The sequence below is a fragment of the Sander lucioperca genome, chromosome 13 (assembly GCF_008315115.2).
Source record: "Sander lucioperca isolate FBNREF2018 chromosome 13, SLUC_FBN_1.2, whole genome shotgun sequence".
Classification (NCBI taxonomy): domain Eukaryota; kingdom Metazoa; phylum Chordata; class Actinopteri; order Perciformes; family Percidae; genus Sander; species Sander lucioperca.
The window spans coordinates 35985713-36006334 of NC_050185.1; the positions used below are offsets into that span (position 1 = coordinate 35985713).

Genomic DNA, 20622 nt, shown 5'->3' on the forward strand with positions numbered 1-20622 from the left:
CTTTATTTTTAGTTTGTGCTTCATGTACTTCGTTTACAACATTATATGAATTTTTTCATTTTCAGTTTTCATTTTCAGTTAGACTAGTTTCTTTGTAATTATGTGGAATTGTAAAGATTTTTAAAATAAACATATTGATACTTCATACCAGAGGGGAAGCTCATTTTCGGCGTACATCTTCAAAAATTTCCATATTTTTTTATATATATATATATATATATATATATATATATATATATATATATATATATATATATATATATATATATAGATAGATAGATAGATAGATAGATAAATAGATAGATAGATAGATAGATAGTGACGTCATGAGAGGCTACACCGCTCATGATGAAAAAGCAGCATTCCAACTTCAAAAGTGTAACTAAGGATCCGGTTGATCTTCAAGGGTCAAAACTTCAATAATGTCTCTTCTGGTTATTAAATCATAAGCTTGATTCCCTCAGGTAAAAAAAACAATCCTTTCAGCGTTACTTCAATCCAAGCTGCAGCCCGTGGCCAATCCAGCATGTAAGTCCTTCAAACGTCAGGTAAGTATTTCCAACCTTTCGTATTCCTCTTGGAAACAATACTGGAGCGGTCTGGTCCTCTGCAGAGAGCACAGCTTGGAGTTTGTCTCTCCAAAGCCCACACACACACTAAGTGTGTCTCTAAGCCTTAAAAAGCTCTTCAGCTCATCAGATCCTGATCAGTCTCAGCTGTGTGGGAATGTAGTGTATTGAGGGGTGGAGTTCCCGACTACACCAGCAGATGGAGCCACAGCCGTTTGTGATTGCAGCCATCTCAGAGGAATGTAACGTCCCTCCAGGACACAGCCTCTCGTGACATCACTATATATATATATATATATATATAAAATAATAATTAGGACTGTCAAACAATATTTTTTTTTTTTAATCGCGATTAATCGCATGTTTTATCACATGATTAAAATTCTATTATTTTGCATTTCAGAACTGTTTTTAAGTACATATTAACAATGGAAAGCAATTATTACCAGTGTAAATTGATTGAGAATCAAAAGTTCATAAAGTGACTTTATGAACTTGATTTTAAGATTTGTATTTGTTTATTATTCATTTATTTACTGTAAACAAAAGAAAAATGTGTGAATCTAGTCACACATTTGAGTCTAGAGTCAATATAGTGTGCAGTAACTCCTAAATAATTTTGATTAATCACTGACGTCCAGTGATCACCTTGCATCACTTTGCAGCAGTTCCAGTTTGGCTGCTTTCTCCGGGTCGTACAGGCTGTGTATGCGTGAAACTACTGTCCCCCTCGACGACAATGTATAAGACGGGTCAGAACATGCCAACCGTAGTACGTCTTTAAGACCCGAGACTTCTACAATGCTGACAGGTCTGCAGTTAGTTGCCACCCATTTTGCAAGAGCTGTAGTAATTCTTGTTGATTTGGTTTCATCCACAGGTCGGCAAGTAGCACTCTCCACAATAGTGCTTTGCCTGAGCCCACTAGCATCAACCTGAGTCACGTTAACTGTACTACTACGCTTAGCTTGTAGGTGGTAGCTCAAGCTTGACGTGCTTCGTGATATTTTAATTCGGCTTTACACAATGTGCATATTGCTTTCGACCCGTCCGGGAGTTTTGGGAAAAAAAAGTGCCATTCAGAATTGCGTTGCTGCTGTCTTTCTCCATCATGCCTGCAGCAGCAGGATGTGTTACGAGGAAGCATGGCGAAGTGCGGCAAAGGTTTAAAATAGTAGCTGGTTAGGCACGACGCAAAGTCGAGTGAAGTGAAAATAAATTAATAAATAGCGGCATGTGATTAATGCGATTAAAAAAAATTAACGCGTTATGCTCGTCTCTTAATCGCATCGCGATTAACGCGTTAATGCTGACAGCCCTAATAATAATATAATGTAATAATTATAATAATTTATAATATCCGTGAGATGGTTTCATCAAGAGGCATGGCCAGCAGTACATTTTCTTTGTCACAGCACTTCCAGTCAGCCAGCTAACGTTGTCATACCAGGAGAGCTGAAAAGACCTGGGGTCTCATTTATAAAACTCTGCTAGGATCCTTACTAAAAGTGTACGTACGCCCAAAAGCCAATAATGCCGTATGTCAAAAAAAAAAATCTGATTTATAAAACCGTGCGTACGTGTGTAGCAATGTTCCCTTTATAAATCAGTTTACCCACAATGCGTACGTGAATCAGCCTCTTATCCCGCCCTCTACATACCCATTTTTAACCATAAATAGTCAATGCAAAGCACCTCATGAATGCTGATCAGTATGTTAATGACCCTGGCAGTTGTTCTTCACGGCGAATCATGTCGACTGGCGGGTGGGGAAAAAGCAAAAAACTTCTCAGACGTTCAGGAATTGCTGCAAATTAAATTATAATTTCGGCCCGTTCTCGCACTGTAGGGAAACCTGATCTATAGACTACCTATATTCAAGTGGCCCTATTATGCTCATTTTCAGGTTCATAATTGTAATTTGAGATTGTATCAGAATAGGTTTACATGGTTTAATTTTCAAAAAACACAATATTTTATATTTTCTAACTGTGTGGAATACCTGCAGAACAGGAACATGTAAGTAGTTCTATACAATTTATTTTGTAGATTAGGGTGAATTTGTGTGTTGTAGCAGTGTTTTGCCATTGAGAACGAGCTAGCATGCTAGCGCTAGCATGCTAACGGTTAGCCCCCCAGGCCCCTCGTCTCGGCTAGTTACGTAGAAAGCCGTGCAGATTTTGAACAGCTCACCCGGAAAAAACTGCTCAAAGCAGCCCCATTGAAGTCAATGGACACCAGACTTCAACAGGGAAATGCATTGTGACGCTACAGGAATGTATGCGAAGGAAATCGAGTCAGCTGATTCTGAACGAACTCGTCGTTGAGATGAACGTATTCTAACACATTTTTAGTCAATAAAATGTTAACACAATAGTACATGTTTGACCATTAATTTTTTTACACTTTAGGGGAAGCCGAGCTTCCCTTGCAGTCTTATGGGAATTATCAGTATCCTTCTTTGATGTTTTGCCGCAGGAAGCTATTCCATTTCACTGCCTTACATCCTCATGGGAAGCATTACAGCTCTGTCAGGGTTGCTGAGTCTCCTGCTGCCTGAGAGCTATGGAATGCCTCTGCCGGACACCATTTCTCACATGCAAAATTTCCCTGGGTAAGACTACGCCTCCCTGTCACGAAGTCTCCCAGAGACCAGCGTATAGCATTATAGATTCAGATTGGGTTATTATATTTTTTTTGTAATTTTCATTTTTTGTGTTGATTTAAGCTCAGTTTCAGTAAGTCTTTAGCTCATCACAATGCCCTTTTTTCATTTTTCACAGTTATTTCACACTAGTTTTAAATTATTAGTTTTTACTTGCTAGAAAACACTAGGCCATGTTCCTTATTTGTATGCTGCTTTGGACAAAGTGTCTGGCAAATAAATAAATAAATGTAAAATGGGACTAAAATGCTTTTTTTTTTCCCCCTTTCTTTTTTTCCTTTCTTTTTTTTTTTTTTTTTACAAATACTCTCATACGGTACTTAAGTCTGGTTCATTTGTTGTACAAGTGCCAGATTTAAAATGATTAACTTGACTGTACATTATGTTCACATGCAGGCACATTTGCCCTTTGACTGTTTTACAGTCCAGCTAAACTGAGCTCAACTCTACCTCATATCAGCACACATGCTTTCACCCACCATGGCCATTTCTTTCAGCTACTATGAAATATATAATTCCACCACAGCCACAATTATGTGTAACTAGTTAAGGCAAACAACACACTATAACAAACCCAATTGAACTTGCAATAGTTTGACATTTTGGAAATGTGCTTCTTCAGTTTTGTGCTGAGAGTTTATTCCACCAGAAAGTGAATAAGCGTATTTCCCAAACATGTCAAACTGTTCGCTTAAACAGATATTGTAGTTATAATTATAGCACTATCAATCCTCAGTCTTGATTTGAGTACATGGCATGAGTATCAATATTGGACTCAACAGATATATTAGACATATTACTTTTTATGGAATTTGAACTTTGCAACTGTCAGTGTTGAACAGTACTTGGCTTTCCTGCACTAGCCCAGTTTCAACGACAGTCTATATCTCTGTCAGACAGCCACCCTGACTCAGTACAATTTGAACAAAACAGTTTGAACTTTGTAATGAAGGGTGAGCATAGATCTATTCATACAATGTATATACTGGGTGCCACTTTTATAGATATTTAAAAGTAGACGGGGCATGTGATCCATTGAAAAAACCTGCTGGTGGTGCTTAGGTGCCTGCCTAGTTCACTTACATTGTTTAAAAACAGGTCTGGAGAGCATTGTTCTGTATCTGTGAATCGTACTGTAACAGTATTACCATGTTTTTCTACTCTAGATGTTGTCAGAAGACACCTTATACACCCACACACTGAAGAACAGGAACACGCTGCTGAAAGAAAGTCTCCGGTTGATCCTTGAACAAGGAGCTGCACTGATATCTGGGTTGAGGCGATTAACTGGACAATCATTATGTCACTTTCCATTTTTCTGGTAAATGGACATTTGTCAGGAATAACTCAAATAAATTGTTACTTTGTCACTGGATTTGTGAAAGTATGTGACTTACACAGTACAAGGAACATGACATTTATTCAAACAATAGTGCTTTTAAAATATCTCCACAAAACTGGAGTAATGTTTTCTCTGCAACAGCATTAAAAAAAACTGTAAAATGAAAAGTATAACAATCCTGTGCATTACACACGCTCAGCGCCCATGCAATTATTACCATAGTTGCATAATACTGCTGTTCAAAAAATAAAATAATGTACTAAACAAACGTACATACGTATACATGAAACAAAGTTTCTAATATTCTGATACCAATTTAATCAGAACCAGTATCCTTGTTTAGGGTTGATGTTATAACTGTATCTTTTACTTCAAATCCAAGACATTTGCATATTTCAGTTTCTAGTGAATATTTGTATACATCTTTGTGATTTTCACAAAGTGAAGGCCAAATTTTATTTACTCAAAAATGTTTTAGTACACGTGTAAATATGATTCTTTTAATTTCACTTCTTACAAAAAGGTCATGTAAAATCATTAAATCCATTTGTACTGATTAACATGTTGTTGATAGAAATGTTGAATAGTTAGAACAGCAAACATTAGGAATGATAGTAAATGGTACAACATTTATTAATAGCTTGTGTAAGTAATGTTTTAGACAATCAGAGTTGACTTTCGAAAAACACCACAGGTTTTGAATGATCTTTTCTTGTGATGAATGGAAACTTCATGCTGTTATTTAAAAAGGCAAACAAACAAACCATCACTTAGTTTACAGAAGACAAAAAAACACATCTGCAACAGTTGAATATTTTTTCACTTCTTCCAACTTCATTATCATCGTCATGAACAGGTGTGTTCACTACAAGGTGGGTGAAGCAAAATCATCACATCCTTTTAGAGTCATGATGATGATGATGAGGGGGATGAGCTTTGGCTGTTATATTAAAAGACTAATCAGAATGTATTTGTTTCTATTTTCTTGTCTGAACAACCAGTACCAGGTAGTTATTATTAGTTAGTTTACAAAGATGTATCCATTCCTTAAGGAACCTACCTCTGCATCTGTTGAATAGTTTGAGGAAGAGGTCTTCCAAAAGTCTCTGGCAGGAAGAAAGCAGCAAAGGCAGACATAACAGCCAGAGTCCCCACTGTAATATAAGGCAGGTACTTAAAGTTTTCACCTGTACAAGGAGAAGGGGAAATTAGGATGAGGGAGGTCCTTGGTCCTGCATATGTATCCTGTAAACATTTACAGTATGTAATACCAAATATAAATACCAAACTACAGGTCGAATCAGCTGCTTATAAACTAAAATGTGTCAATGTGCTAAGATAAATCCAGGATAAACAAATGTTAGTAATTGCTTTTGTTTACTCACTCAGATGTATCAAAGAAGGTGCAATGCAGCTTCCCAAATTGGAAACAGTAGTGCATGTCCCTGTCACTGTGCTCCTGAGCACTGTTGGATAAAGCTCTGCTGTGTAGACATACATCAGTGCCATACCGGTGGAGATACCAAATTTACCCAACATCTCCAGACCAACAGACAGATCTGATAAATCTGAAACGTAAGAAATGGTTTGTCTAAGAACATAATGGAACAAAAAAGATGTCTGTCCCTGTATGATCCCCTTCACACAGCCAGTTATGGCATACAGTGGGGCTCGAAAGTTTGGGCACCCCAGGTAAAAAATTGTATTAATGTGCATAAAGAAGCCAAGAAAAGATGGAAAAATATCCAAAAGGCATCAAATGACAAATTAGACATTCTTATAATATGTCAAAAAAAGTCAGATTTTATTTCCATCATTTACACTTTCAAAATAACAGAAAACAAAAAAATGGCGTCTGCAAAAGTTTGGGCACCCTGCAGAGTTTATACCTTGTACTGCCCCCTTTGGCAAGTATCACAGCTTGTAAATGCTTTTTGTAGCCAGCCAAGAGTCTTTCAATTCTTGTTTGAGGTATCGTCGCCCATTCTTCCTTACAAAAGTCTTCCAGTTCTTTGAGATTTCTAGGCTGTCTGTCACGCACTGCTCTTTTAAGGTCTATCCATAGATTTTCAATTATGTTGAGGTCAGGAGATTGTGAAGGCCATGGCAAAACCTTCAGTTTACGCCTCTTGATGTAATCCACCGTGGATTTTGAGGTGTGTTTAGGATCATTATCCATTTGTAGAAGCCATCCTCTCTTTAACTTCAGCTTTTTCACAGATGGCATCAAGTTAGCATCCAAAATTTGCTGAAATTTTATTGAATCCATTTTTCCTTCTACTCGTGAAATGTTCCCTGTGCCACTGGCTGCAATACAACCCCAAAGCTTGATTGATCCACCCCCATGCTTAACAGTTGGACAGAGGTTCTTTTCATTAAATTCTGTGCCCTTTCTTCTCCAAACGTTCTATTTTAACCTCATCGGTCCACAGAACTTGTTTCCACAATGCATCAGGCTTGTCTATATGTTAATTTGCAAACTTCAAACGCTGATTTTTGTGGTGAGGACGTAGAAAAGGTTTCCTTCTTATGACTCTTCCATGAAGACCATATTTGTACAAGTATCTCTTTATAGTGGAATGGTGTACCACAACTCTAATGTCTGCCAGATCTTTCTGGATGGATCGTGCAGTCAAACGTGGGTTTTGACTTGCTTTTCTCACAATCCTGCAAGCTGTTCTGTCTGATATTTTTCTTGGTCTTCCAGATATTGCTTTAAACCTACTGTTCCTGATGACTGCCATTTCTTAATTACATTCCGAACAGAGGATATTGGCATCTGAAAACGCTTGCTATCTTCTTATAGCCTTCTCCTGCTTTGTGAGCGTCAACTATTTTCAGTTTCAGTTTTCTAGACAACTGCTTAAAAGAACCCATGGTGCTGATTGTTGGGGCAAGGTCAGATGAGTCTGGGCATTTAAAACCTTTGAGATTGACATCACCTGTCTTTCCAGACGATGATTGAGAACAATCCATGACACTGTCAGGTCTCAGCTTTCCAAAGGGGGCGGTGCATGCTATAAACTCTGCAGGGTGCCCAAACTTTTGCAGACGCCATTTTTTTGTTTTCTGTTATTTTGAAAGTGTAAATGATGGAAATAAAATCTAACTTTTTTGACATATTATAAGAATGTCTAATCTGTCATTTGATGCCTTTTGGAGATTTTTCCATCTTTTCTTGGCTTCTTTATGCACATTAATACAAATTTTAACCTGGGGTGCCCAAACTTTCGAGCCCCACTGTGTGTGTGTGTGTGTGTGTGTGTGTGTATATATATATATATATATATATATATATATATATATATATATATATATATATATATATACACACACACACATTTTGTAAAGAGTTTTTTTTGGCACTTTTACATTTACTTGAGAGAGGACAGTGTAGAAATGGTGGGGAGAGAGAGAGAGAGAGAGAGGGGGGGGGGGTATGACATGCAACAAAGGGCCGGAATTGAACCCAAGACATGCGATTATAAAGCATACGCTATAACCATGCGGCTACGGGCATCTAGACTTAAAAATATTTGCTTGGAAATATGACCGTCCCGTGATGCACCATGTCGTGACACAGCTTACTTTCAGGCACCAGTTGAATGAAGTACAGTGACACTCCTCCAAGGAGCAAGACACAGATGGCAGACAGTCGTCGTGGAAGGTATCTCAGAGCCAGCCAACTGGAAATGTATGCTGGTACCTCTACAGCTGCTGAGATGAAGCAGCTGAGATAGGGGTTAGCATGAAGTCGGGATGTGTTCAAGGACAGGACAAAGTATCCAGTATTCAGAGTGAACCTGGGAAGAAAGAATCACAGACAACAGAGATTTTTGAATGGAAATCCTCAAAGAAACAGCATTAACTACATTTAATGTTACATTACATTAATTTAGCTGACGCTTTTATCCAAAGCGATATTGGAATATATATTAATATGTGTTATGAATGTCTATATATGAATTTTGTGTTGCATGGGCCAAGATCCAGTCTTAACAGGTGAGTATTTTTAGTCTGCGACGAGGATGTGTAGTGTTTCTGCTCTCCTGATCAGTCAGTATGGAGCATGTTTCATCATAGCGGATGGGGAGGAGAATGGCAGCCAAAATAGCCAGCAAGTAGCAGGCTTATACCCACTGTCTACATCCGGTGAGTCAGACTACAGTTGGCTAGACTCAAGCTAACAAGAGCCAGGAACAAAACCTGCATCACCTTCTAGGTGAAGAACGGCCTCATCCTCTTGATGTTGTGTAGCATGAATCTGCAGGAGGGGGTTGTCGCAGCCAAGGACAGCTGGTCACACCCAGGTCCTTGCGGTCCGAGCCACAGACACCACTGAGTTCTCCATTTTAAATCTCATTCTCTTTCTTAATCACATAAATGAATACTCTGAGCAATCACCTTATTACATACACCACTGCAATGTGCAATCCAGTAAAATAGTCCTGCAAATTACTAAAACAGCCTTGGGCGCCTCCCTAGGGAGGTGTTCCAGGCACGTCCAGCTGGGAGGAGGCCTCGGGGAAGACCCAGGACTAGGTGGAGGGATTATATTTCTACCCTGGCTTAGGAACGCCTCGGGATCCCCCAGTCAGAGCTGACTAATGTGGCTCGGGAAAGGGAGGTTTGGGGACCCCTGCTGGAGCTGCTGCCTCTGCGACCCGACCCCAGATAAGTGGTTGAAGATGGATGGATGGATGGATGGATGAATGCATAATCAGGCTGATTAGTTTTAGGCTGCTTTGTGTAGTGTTGTTGTACTGAAATTAATTATGCTAAGGTGTTTGAGCAACTGTAATTAATAATGCCTAATATCTAATTGTTTGTGTTGATGTCTTTGGTGATTGAAATGCTCAGACTGGAGACTCACCACACCAGGCACAGAATGACAGTCATGTTTCTGATGTTTTTTGTCCTCAGCAGGTTGAAGACATTGTGGTGTTGCCTAGGGTGTGCCTTTGTCTCATCAGCCTGCAACATACAAATCTCAGTCTTACCAGCAGTTTGTTGTATTTTGACTGGTGGGTCTCACCGTCCACCACTTCGGCCCAGAATGAAATATCTCAACATCTGCTGAAAGAATTACCATTTAATTTGTACATCCTCCCTATGGGGTGAATTGTACTAACAATGTGTGTCCTCAAACACACACATTGGCTCCTGTGTCTGGTCCTGCATGATTTAAGTCAAGACAGACTTACATGTACACTGTAATCGTCAAAGATGACCTGTGGAGCCTCAACCTTGTTCATCTTAGCAGCCTTTCTCACTATGGTCTCAGTCTCTTTCACTCTTCCCTGAGAGAGTAACCACAGAGGGGACTCTGGGATGAACCTGCCTCAGTATTTAAAAAGAGAAACAGAAAGGTTCAGGCTGGATCATAGGGGCTTAAAAACAAAGCAACAAACAGAGTTACTGCAAGTTAGATATTTCTAAAACAGCCAAATTATTATTTTTGTCTCCTGACACTTAAGGTTGCACGGTAAGCTAAACTTACCATTAATACATTGTCTTGTTATGAGTACAACCTACCACAAGAGAGGGAGGTAAAGCAGACCAGGCAGAGAGATAGCCAACAGGAGAGATTTCCAGTCCCTTAAAAAGTAAGCCAAGAGAGGCAGTGTCATGTAGCCAACGGCAAAGCCCAGACTTACACCCAAAGATGAGAACATGACCCGCACATTGCCAGTCAAGATTTCAGTGCCTGCACAAAGAGAGATAAATGCATGACAGAAGTGCAGGTAATAAGTGAAGATATTCATGATACACAGTAAATCAATAATACATGTGCAGTACCCACAATATATGTATATTATTCAAAATCACTCTGTATAGAAGTATTATTTGTTGTTACCAGAGCATTACATGTTCACATTTACCCAGCACAAAAGCAGCGACATAGTTGGAGATCTGTCCCAAACCACTGGTGAAGAGGAGGATGGAGAACACCGTCCAAGAAGGTGAAAAGATTGGAACAAATGAAAAAATTGTCTGAACTGCCATGGTGGCAAAGAAAATAGGCTTTCTTCCAAACCTAGAGTGAGAAGTCAAACAATGAAATAAGAGCAAATAAAAATAAGATTAAAATATCTTGAAAGAGTACAGACTGCTAAAAGTTATATTAGTTTGAACTGATAATTTAAAATGTTTTGCAATGTTTTCTTTAGGCAGAAGAATTAAACATTTTCTAAGAATAAAGCGTGTTTATAATTTCATTGCGAGATGTGTTTTTAGTACCTGTCTGAGAGCTGTCCTGAGATGAAGGATCCAATAAGAATTCCCAGGAAGTAAACTGTGGAAGTGAACGGCTGCTTCCACTGATCACTGCACACCAGGTCAAACTGAAGTATCAATGCATGGACAAAGAAAAACAACCTAAGATCCATTTTCAATTAAGAATCACTCAAACCCTTTCTTCCTGAGTAGAATACTGGAAAAGTTGCATACATTCAGTTGGACAATTATTTTTCTTGTGTACAGTGTTCTAGTCAAGGTTAACGACTAATTATAGTTCTGTTACTATTACTACCTCTATACTACGGCTTAAACTACACCAACAAATCCTTAAATTTTAGTAGATGTGGCATAGTAGATGACGCACAACGGGTGCCGGGCCTTCTCCCACGCTGCACCTTAACTTTGGAATTCACTACCCCCTTACATCTGCATACAGGACTCCATGAAAGAATTCAAAACTGTTCTTAATCTTTTTAAACTAGCTTATGTTAACTGCAACAGCTGCATCTTATTTTATATCAACCTCATCTCTCTGCCTTGCTGCTTATTACTGATATAATTTGATGTAAGGTGAACTTGAGTTTTTTGAAAGGCGCCATTAAATAAAATATATAAAGTATAATTATTATCATCATGATCATCATGATGATGATGTACACACTCACCTCAGAGACTATGGTAGATTGGTAGATGTCTCTGCTGTAGCTCCACCCATTTACACAGCTCTCCTGCTCCAGGTCAGTGAGGTTGACATCCCTGTCAGGAAACAATCCCTGAGCAGAGAGATTTCTGACCACATCCAGCCTGTATCTGCTGCATCTCTTCAACCTCTGTTTCCCATGCACCACCTAACAGTCACAATGACACAAACTTTATTAGTGTTATTAGTAACATTTCTTTTCCAATTAACCTATGCCTTGTGTATGGTTCCGTACTGTGTAAAGAAATCTTGCCGTTGGGTACGTATCAGGTATGGGTCTGTATCTTCCCGTACCTACATACGTACCTACGGCGTAGATTCAATGCATAATTATAAATGGCACTTTAACAATTTGACACTGAGGCCAAGGTATTGAATAACAACTTCTGGAGAGAGATGTCTGTAAATCAGTGAATATATATATTTTTTTGCGTCGCAACTCCCAAGAAATGACTCTTTCACTATCAGAATTTAAGAACTTCATTACCTCTATCGGTATGATAGCACTGCGCCAATCTTGGGTCAGGTTAACCTCAGGAACCAGGCAGTGGTGACTGGGAATGTCAGTCAAGAAGACAACAGAGAAAGCAGCAAATCCATTGGGCACGATGCTGGCACAGAGCAGGAAGAAGACAATCTGCTGGAAGCGTCCCCACTGACCAAGAAAAGCAGTAATTTTATCATAATCATTCATATTAGAATCACAACTGTCCCCTCCACCGTCAAAATCATACAGACTTCTTTTTAAACTGCAACGGAATAAAAGAGAGCGGTCTGGCACCTCACCAAGCCACACCCTGTACAAGATAAAACATTAATCAGTAATCAGTTTACCAATAACACACTCAAGGCTTTACTGGTTTCAAGAGTTTTCATTACAACAATTATTCAAATACTCTAAACCACTGGGCTTCTCCGGGAACCATCATCTTATCCTGGTGGAGAGGTTTGTGTGTCCCTTTGAACCTGAGGGCTGTGTTGTCTGGAGCTTTGTGCTCCTGGTAGGGTCTCCCAAGGCAAAGTGGTCTCAGGTGAGGGGCCAGACAAAGAATGGTTCAAAAACCCCATGAAAAAACGAGGTAGAGATGATGTGACCCTGCCCGGAGGAAGCCCGGGGCCCCCGTCTGGAGCCAGGCCCAGATGGAGGGCCCGTCAGCGAGCGCCTGGTGGCCGGGTTTGCCACGGAGCCCGGCCGGGCACAGCCCGAAAAAGCTACGTGGCACCTCTCTCTCCAACCCATAGGCCCACCACCTGTGGGAGGAACCGCTGGGGTCGGGTGCGCTGCCACATGGGTGGCAGTGAAGGTCAGGGGCCTCGACGGACCAGACCCGGGCAGCAGACGCTGGCTCTGGGGACGTGGAACGTCACCTCTCTGTGGGGGAAGGAACCGGAACTTGTGCGGGAGGTGGAGCGCTACCAGTTGGATCTGGTGGGGCTTACCTCTACGCACAGTCTCGGTTCTGGAACCATACTCCTGGATAGGGGTTGGACTCTTTTCTTCTCCGGAGTTGCCCAGGGTGTGAGGCGCCGGGCGGGTGTGGGGATACTCACAAGTCCCCGGCTGAGCGCCGCTACGTTGGAGTTTACCCCGGTGGACGAGAGGGTCGCCTCCCTACGCCTGCGGGTTGTGGGGGGGAAAACTCTGACTGTTGTTTGTGCGTATGCACCAAACAAGAGCTCGGAGTATTCGGCCTTCTTGGAGACCCTGAATGGAGTCCTGTATGGGGCTCCAGTAGGGGACTCCATAGTTCTGCTGGGGGACTTCAACGCGCATGTGGGCAATGATGGAGACACATGGAGAGGCGTGATTGGGAGGAACGGCCTCCCTGATCTAAACCAGAGTGGTTGTTTGTTGTTGGACTTCTGTGCTAGTCATGGATTGTCTATAACGAACACCATGTTCGAACATAGGGATGCTCATAAGTGTACTTGGTACCAGAGCACCCTAGGCCAAAGGTCAATGATCGATTTTATAATCGTTTCATCTGATCTGAGGCCGTATGTTTTGGACACTCGGGTGAAGAGAGGGGCAGAGCTGTCAACTGATCACCATCTGGTGGTGAGTTGGGTCAGAGGGTGGGGGAAGACTCTGGACAGACCTGGTAAACCCAAACGGGTAGTGCGGGTGAACTGGGAACGTCTGGAGGAGGCCCCTGTCCGACAGACTTTCAACTCACACCTCCGGCGGAGCTTTTCGTGCATCCCTGTGGAGGCTGGGGGCATTGAACCCGAGTGGACAATGTTCAAAGTTTCCATTGCTGAAGCTGCGGCGGGGAGCTGTGGTCTTAGGGTCTTAGGTGCCTCAAGGGGCGGCAACCCACGAACACCGTGGTGGACACCGGTGGTCAGGGAAGCCGTCCGACTGAAGAAGGAGTCTTTCTGGGATATGTTATCCCAGGGGACTCCGGAGGCAGTTGCAAGGTACCGAAGGGCCCGAAGGGCTGCAGCCTCTGCCGTGAAAGAGGCAAAGCAGCGGGTGTGGGAGAAGTTCGGAGAAGACATGGAGAAGGACTTTCGGTCGGCACCAAGGTGCTTCTGGAAAACCGTTCGCCACCTCAGGAGGGGGAAGCGGGGAACCATCCAAGCTGTGTACAGTAAGGATGGGACGCTGTTGACCTCAACTGAGGAGGTAATAGGGCGGTGGAAGGAGCACTTTGAGGAACTCCTAAATCCGACTAATACGCCCTCTATGGTAGAGGCAGAGCTGGAGGATGATGGGGGATTGTCGTCAATTTCCCTGGTGGAAGTTGCTGAGGTAGTTAAACAACTCCACAGTGGCAAAGCCCCAGGGATTGATGAGATCCGTCCAGAAATGCTTAAAGCTCTGGGTGTGGAGGGGTTGTCTTGGTTGACACGCCTCTTCAACATTGCGTGGAAGTCGGGGACGGTGCCTAAGGAGTGGCAGACCGGGGTGGTGGTTCCCCTTTTCAAAAAGGGGGACCAGAGGGTGTGTGCCAAATACAGGGGTATCACACTTCTCAGCCTCCCCGGTAAAGTCTACTCCAAGGTGCTGGAAAGGAGGGTTCGGTCGATAGTCGAACCTCAGGTTGAAGAGGAACAATGCGGATTCCGTCCTGGTCGTGGAACAATGGACCAGATCTTTACTCTCGCAAGGATCCTGGAGGGAGCCTGGGAGTATGCCCAACCGGTCTACATGTGCTTTGTGGATCTGGAGAAGGCGTATGACCGGGTCCCCCGGGAGACACTGTGGGAGGTGCTGCGGGAGTACGGGGTGAAGGGGTCCCTTCTCAGGGCCATCCAATCTCTGTACGACCAAAGCGAGAGCTGTGTCCGGGTTCTCGGCAGTAAGTCGGACTCGTTTCAGGTGAGAGTTGGCCTCCGCCAGGGCTGCGCTTTGTCACCAATCCTGTTTGTAGTATTTATGGACAGGATATCGAGGCGTAGTCGGGGTGGAGAGGGGTTGCAGTTTGGTGAGCTGGGGATCTCATCGCTGCTTTTTGCAGATGATGTGGTCCTGATGGCATCGTCGGCCTGTGACCTTCAGCACTCACTGGATCGGTTCGCAGCCGAGTGTGAAGCGGCTGGGATGAGGATCAGCACCTCTAAATCTGAGGCCATGGTTCTCAGCAGGAAACCGATGGAGTGCCTTCTCCAGGTAGGGAATGAGTCTTTACCCCAAGTGAAGGAGTTTAAGTACCTTGGAGTCTTGTTCGCGAGTGAGGGAACAATGGAGCGGGAGATTGGTCGGAGAATCGGCGCAGCGGGTGCGGTATTACACTCAATTTATCGCACCGTTGTGACGAAAAGAGAGCTGAGCCAGAAGGCAAAGCTCTCAATCTACCGGTCAGTTTTCGTTCCTACCCTCACCTATGGTCATGAAGGCTGGGTCATGACCGAAAGAACGAGATCCAGGGTACAAGCGGCCGAAATGGGTTTCCTCAGGAGGGTGGCTGGCGTCTCCCTTAGAGATAGGGTGAGAAGCTCAGTCATCCGTGAGGAGCTCGGAGTAGAGCCGCTGCTCCTTCGCGTCGAAAGGAGCCAGTTGAGGTGGTTCGGGCATCTGGTAAGGATGCCCCCTGGGCGCCTCCCTAGGGAGGTTTTCCAGGCACGTCCAGCTGGGAGGAGGCCTCGGGGAAGACCCAGGACTAGGTGGAGGGATTATATCTCCAACCTGGCCTGGGAACGCCTCGGGATCCCCCAGTCGGAGCTGGTTAATGTGGCTCGGGAAAGGGAAGTTTGGGGTCCCCTGCTGGAGCTGCTACCCCCGCGACCCGTTACCGGATAAGCGGAAGAAGATGGATGGATGGATAAACCACTGGTTCTCAAACTCTGGTACAAGTACCACTGGGGGTACACGAGCTCTCTCTTGTGGTGCGTGGATGGAATCTGATTTATTTTTGAAAAAGTGAAATCAATTTCAAAACATAATACTATACAAATACTACAACATTTACAATAATATTGAATATTTTCTGAAGTGGTACGCAGTGTTAAAGGTTTTAGAACCACTGCTCTAAACTCTTCCCTGGTGAAAGATAAAAAAAAGCCTGAATTGTATGGTTATTTGTGGTATGCTTCCTTGTAGTGAGTGCAACCTAACATCAGAGGGGGGAGGTACGCCAGCCCAAGCAAAGACAAATCCAAAAGGAGAGATCTCTAGTCCCTTAAAAAGAAAACAAAGGGGAGGTAGCATCATGTAGCCAATGGCAAAGCCTAAAAATGTTCCCATAGATGAGTAAAGGACATTGCCAGCAGTGGTGTAGTCCAGGGTATACGCTGGTATACGGCGTATACCTACTTATTTTTCAGTCAGCATTGCGTATACCCACTTCTAAATCCCCCCTGATGCGCACCATTCAGTAATATCTGTGAGCCAGATTGCCCATTTTTTCCTCAAGGATAGTGAAGCCATGACCCACCCTCCTCTGCCTCTAATTGGCTGGTACTCGCTGCTTTCACTGATTAGATTGGTTAACTTTAGGCATGAGGACTGATGAGCCAATCAGAGGCAGAGTAGGGCGGGTCATGCCGAGGAAAATATCGCTAATACCTCAGGTGCCAGTGAAAAAAAACAAAAAAAAAACCTCAGGTGCCGGTGCCACTTGACTACGATAACGGCAGCAGACCAAACAACAGCTGAAGAAATAACACAAGCGGCGGTGTGCCACCCCAGTTGACGGAAGACATAATTCTGAGGTAAGTTTTAAGGTGGTTTCCAAATCAATCATTATTTTAAACTACTGGCAAATTGCCAGTGGCAATATGACTGCACATTTAGAGGAGAAGAGATAACACCATGTTTGCCTCATGATAAATACATTTTACATTCATCCAGGCTGCTTGTGTGACCAGTAGTAACTACAAACTGCTCCTAATCAAGTCATGATCATTTTATAATAGTGAGCAAGTAGAAATGACAGATTTTTGGGTAAACTAAATCATAGTCTTACATGTCACTGTTTCTAAAACAGGGCTTTTTTCTGGCCTACTTTAGAAAAAAAAAAAAAAAAAAAAGGTGAAAACTGAGAGTATACCCACTTCTCCAGGGATTCTCCAGGGACCACTACACCACTGCTCAGAGCAGACAAAGCCTCGCCCCCTGTGATCTTTGGTGCTTCATGAGGGGGGCCCAGACCCCATGTTGGGAACCACTGCTAAGTATGTCATAGTTTTGTCACACAAAATGTGTCCCAGTGCCCAGTAACAATATAGCTGTATGTTATATGATTAATAAACAGGTACTCAGTTATTTAAACAATGCTTACAGTCAAGTATATTTCTAAGTCCCTCAACAGTTTCTGTTGTTGTCATGGACAGCTGTCCTGGGAGTGTTTGTTTTGGCTGTTTTTCCCTCTCCCCTTTTTGTTTTTTCCCTGTTTGTGTGTCTGTCTGGCTGGAGAATCTGGGTCAAGGGGCGTGGCCGGGCGAGCGACCTACCTGCACGGCTGCTGGCTGTTCTCCATCGCCGCCGCTCAGCTGTGACGGATTCACTTGATTGCGGCTGCAGCTTTTTATTCCGGTTGGAATCTGCATTCGGCGCCAGATCGTTTTCGTTTACCAAAGTGGTAACTTGGCTCTCAGCTATTTCCTCGTTTTATTCTAATGAGTGATCTTTGCCTGTGTTTGTTCCTCGAGCTCTGTACTCATCTGTTCTCTGTGCTCTACTCCAGACTGCAGCAACCCCTGCTCGCCGTTTGCCGCTGCCCTCGCCTCTCAGCCGTGCCTCCACCTCTCTGGATTCCCGTGAGCTTTCTACAGCTCCTCGCCTCGCAGCCGTGCCACCATCCCTCTGGATTCCCGTGAGCCTTCTACAGCTCCTCGCCCCTCTGCCGTGCTACCCTCTGCCTGGATCCCTGTGAGCATTCGGACACGACATCCTTCTTCGTCCGCTGCAATCCTGACCTCGTCGCCAGCCCTGCTAGCTGACCTTCCTTTGTTGTTTCTGTTGAGATCTAAGATTAAAGACACTAAAAACTTTTCCACTTGAGTTCGTGTTTGTGTGCCTCTGTGTTCTGGGTCTCAGTCAAAGCCATAACAGTTGTTGTCTGTGCTACTTGCAGCACGTTTCTGTATTTGGTTGTTTTCTCATTTTGCAGCTTTTCTTTCTAAATGCTGTGCATGTGTTGTCAAATTGGTGAAGATGTTTTCTGAATTTGCTTATATTTTGTCTATTTGCATGTGTTTTCTTGAGTTGCAGTGTTTTGAGCTTGCAGGGCCACCTCATAAATGGGTATTAAACCCGGGATGGATGGGAAACTGTATGCTGTTTGTCTCTGAATATAGAAAGGTCCAATACAACAAGAAAGCATATTAGCAGGCTAATTACTGCAATGAGTAAGTACAGTGTATTGATACAGCAGAAACACATTTGCACAAAACATGAGCATAAGTTTGAATAGTTTACTAAAGTGCATCAATAAAACATGCTTGCTTTTAATCTTGCATTTTGTTGTATTCTGAAAAGTATGACTTTCCTTCTATTTTCTCTTACAGCAAACAAAGATCAGCCTACATGATGCATACACAGGCACCGCCAGACTGGGGACTCCTGCCAGAAGAAAGATGATCACGTAGATCCATGAAGGGTATGGTACTGATGCCAGAGATGGGAACTCCACCTATTATTATAATAATAATAATAATAATAATATTAAAATAGTAGTGCATTTGGTATGCAATGGCTGTTTAAACTTTGCTGAAGTATGGCTATCTTTCTACTAACAAGTTGTATGCTTAAACCAACCCGTTCTCACTCCCAACTCGTAAAATACTCAGCGTCAGATACGACGTAATAAGCACCCTTCAGCGTGTGTATGGAACGCACCGGGCAGAGCAGCAGCTCCACGACGCTTTAAGATGACGTAGTATTAAAGTGCCCATATTATGAAAAAAACACTTTTTCTGGGATTTGGGGTGTTATGTTGTGTCTCTGGTGCTTCCAAACACATACAAACTTTGAAAAAAATCCATCCATGCTGTTTAGAGTGAGATACGGTTTCTGAATGTGTCCTGCCTTCAGTCTCTGGGTGAGCTGTTCAAAATCGGCACGGCTTGTGACGTCACAAGCCGAAACGAGCAGGCTAACCGCAACCATTAGCTCGTAGCATGCTAATGCTAACGCTAGCATGCTAACGCTAGCATGCTAACGCTAGCATGCTACCTCATTCTCAATAGCAATGCACTGCTACAACACACACAAGTTCACCATAATCTACAAAAGAACTACTTACATGTGTGCCCTCATTTAGAAGTCTCCCAGCTAATCCTGCCTTGTAACTGACCGAGGTTGTAGAAACAGCCTCTTTTACTGTCTATGGAGCTAGATAGCTGACATGATCTACATCTGAGCTACTGGGCATGTGCAAGTGCAATCAAAGATAGTACAGAAGAAGAAGAAGAAAAGAGGTCTCACTCTGTAGCTAAAACAGAGACCAGGTGAAAAGAGGATCTGCAGCAGTGAGAGAGAGCGGTGCAGTACAACAAAAATATGGTGTTTTTTGAAAATTAAACCATGTAATCCTATTCTGGTACAACCTTAAAATACAATTATGAACCTGAAAATGAGCATAATATGGCTGCTTTAAGAGCGACAACGGTAGCGAGCAGTATTAAAGCACCCATATTATGCTCATTTTCAGGTTCATAATTGTATTTTAAGGTTGTACCAGAATAGGTTTACATGGTTTAATTTTCAAAAAACACCATATTTTTGTTGTACTACACAGCTCTCTCTCACTGCTGCAGATCCTCTTTTCAGCTGGTCTCTGTTTTAGCTACAGAGTGAGACCTCTTTTCTTCTTCTTCTTCTGTACTATCTTTGATTGCACTCGCACATGTGCAGTAGCTCAGATGTAGATCATGTCAGCTAGCTAGCTCCATAGACAGTAAAAGAAAGGCTGTTTCTACAACTTTGGTCAGTTACAAGGCAGGATTAGCTGGGAGACTTCTAAATGAGGACGCACATGGAAGTAGTTCTTTTGTAGATTATGGTGAACTTGTGTGTGTTGTAGCAGTGCTTTGCTATTGAGAACGAGCTAGCATGCTACAAGCTAATGGTTGCGGTTAGCCTGCTCGTTTCGGCTTGTGACGTCACAAGCCGTGCTGATTTTGAACAGCTCACCCAGAGACTGAAGGCAGGACACATTCAGAAACTGTATCTCACTCTAAACACCATGGATGGATTTTTTTCAAAGTTTGTATGTGTGTGGAAGCACCAGAGACACAAAAGAACACCCCAAATCCCAGAAAAAGTGTTTTTTTCATAATATGGGCACTTTAAAGCCCGAAATTCCACGTGGGGAGGGTGGTTGGGGTGGAGGATGGGTCAAACAACACAGGACTTTCACCCCGGAGACAGGGGTTTGTGCCCCGCGTCTCGTAGAAACCCCACCCACGATCTTTTCCTTAAGAGCTCACGCTCAAAAGCTGATATGGCCTTCCCTTTCCTCTTCCTCATCTGGGGCCTGAAATATGATAAGGTGGAAGGGCCTGCCTCCTCCAGGTCTCCCACCACCGGTACATCCAGCAGGGTAGGTGCAGTTAGGGGGGTGGGTGCAGAATTTGGCAGAGTGGGTGTAGCTGGGGGGGTGGGGGCAGAATATGGCGGAGTGGGTGTAGCTGGGGGGGTGGGGGCAGAATATGGCGG

General features: G+C 43.1%; 3 protein-coding genes and 1 long non-coding RNA gene across 4 annotated transcripts in view; 2 read left to right on the forward strand and 2 right to left on the reverse strand.

Moving 5' to 3' along the window:
• Nucleotides 1–20622, reverse strand: part of LOC116036424 (bromodomain-containing protein DDB_G0280777-like) — a 1700590-nt gene that overhangs the window by 721330 nt on the left and 958638 nt on the right. The gene's annotated exons all lie outside the window — the stretch shown is intronic.
• The window catches only part of LOC116036425 (C1q-related factor-like), a 680685-nt gene that overhangs the window by 638529 nt on the left and 21534 nt on the right, over nt 1–20622 (forward strand). The gene's annotated exons all lie outside the window — the stretch shown is intronic.
• Nucleotides 3035–5315, forward strand: LOC118496568. Its single transcript, XR_004899157.1, has 2 exons — nt 3035–3183; nt 4401–5315. It is a non-coding gene; the product is annotated as an uncharacterized LOC118496568 (long non-coding RNA).
• LOC116056080 (solute carrier family 22 member 5-like) lies at nt 5172–12278 on the reverse strand. Its single transcript, XM_031308206.2, has 11 exons — nt 12004–12278; nt 11482–11664; nt 10817–10920; nt 10459–10613; nt 10112–10283; nt 9781–9913; nt 9450–9550; nt 8165–8379; nt 5962–6144; nt 5637–5763; nt 5172–5311 (listed from the first exon to the last, which is right to left on the reverse strand). The coding sequence occupies exons 1-11, from the start codon at nt 12208–12210 to the stop codon at nt 5242–5244; spliced, it is 1650 nt and encodes a 549-aa protein (XP_031164066.1). The 5' UTR covers nt 12211–12278; the 3' UTR covers nt 5172–5241.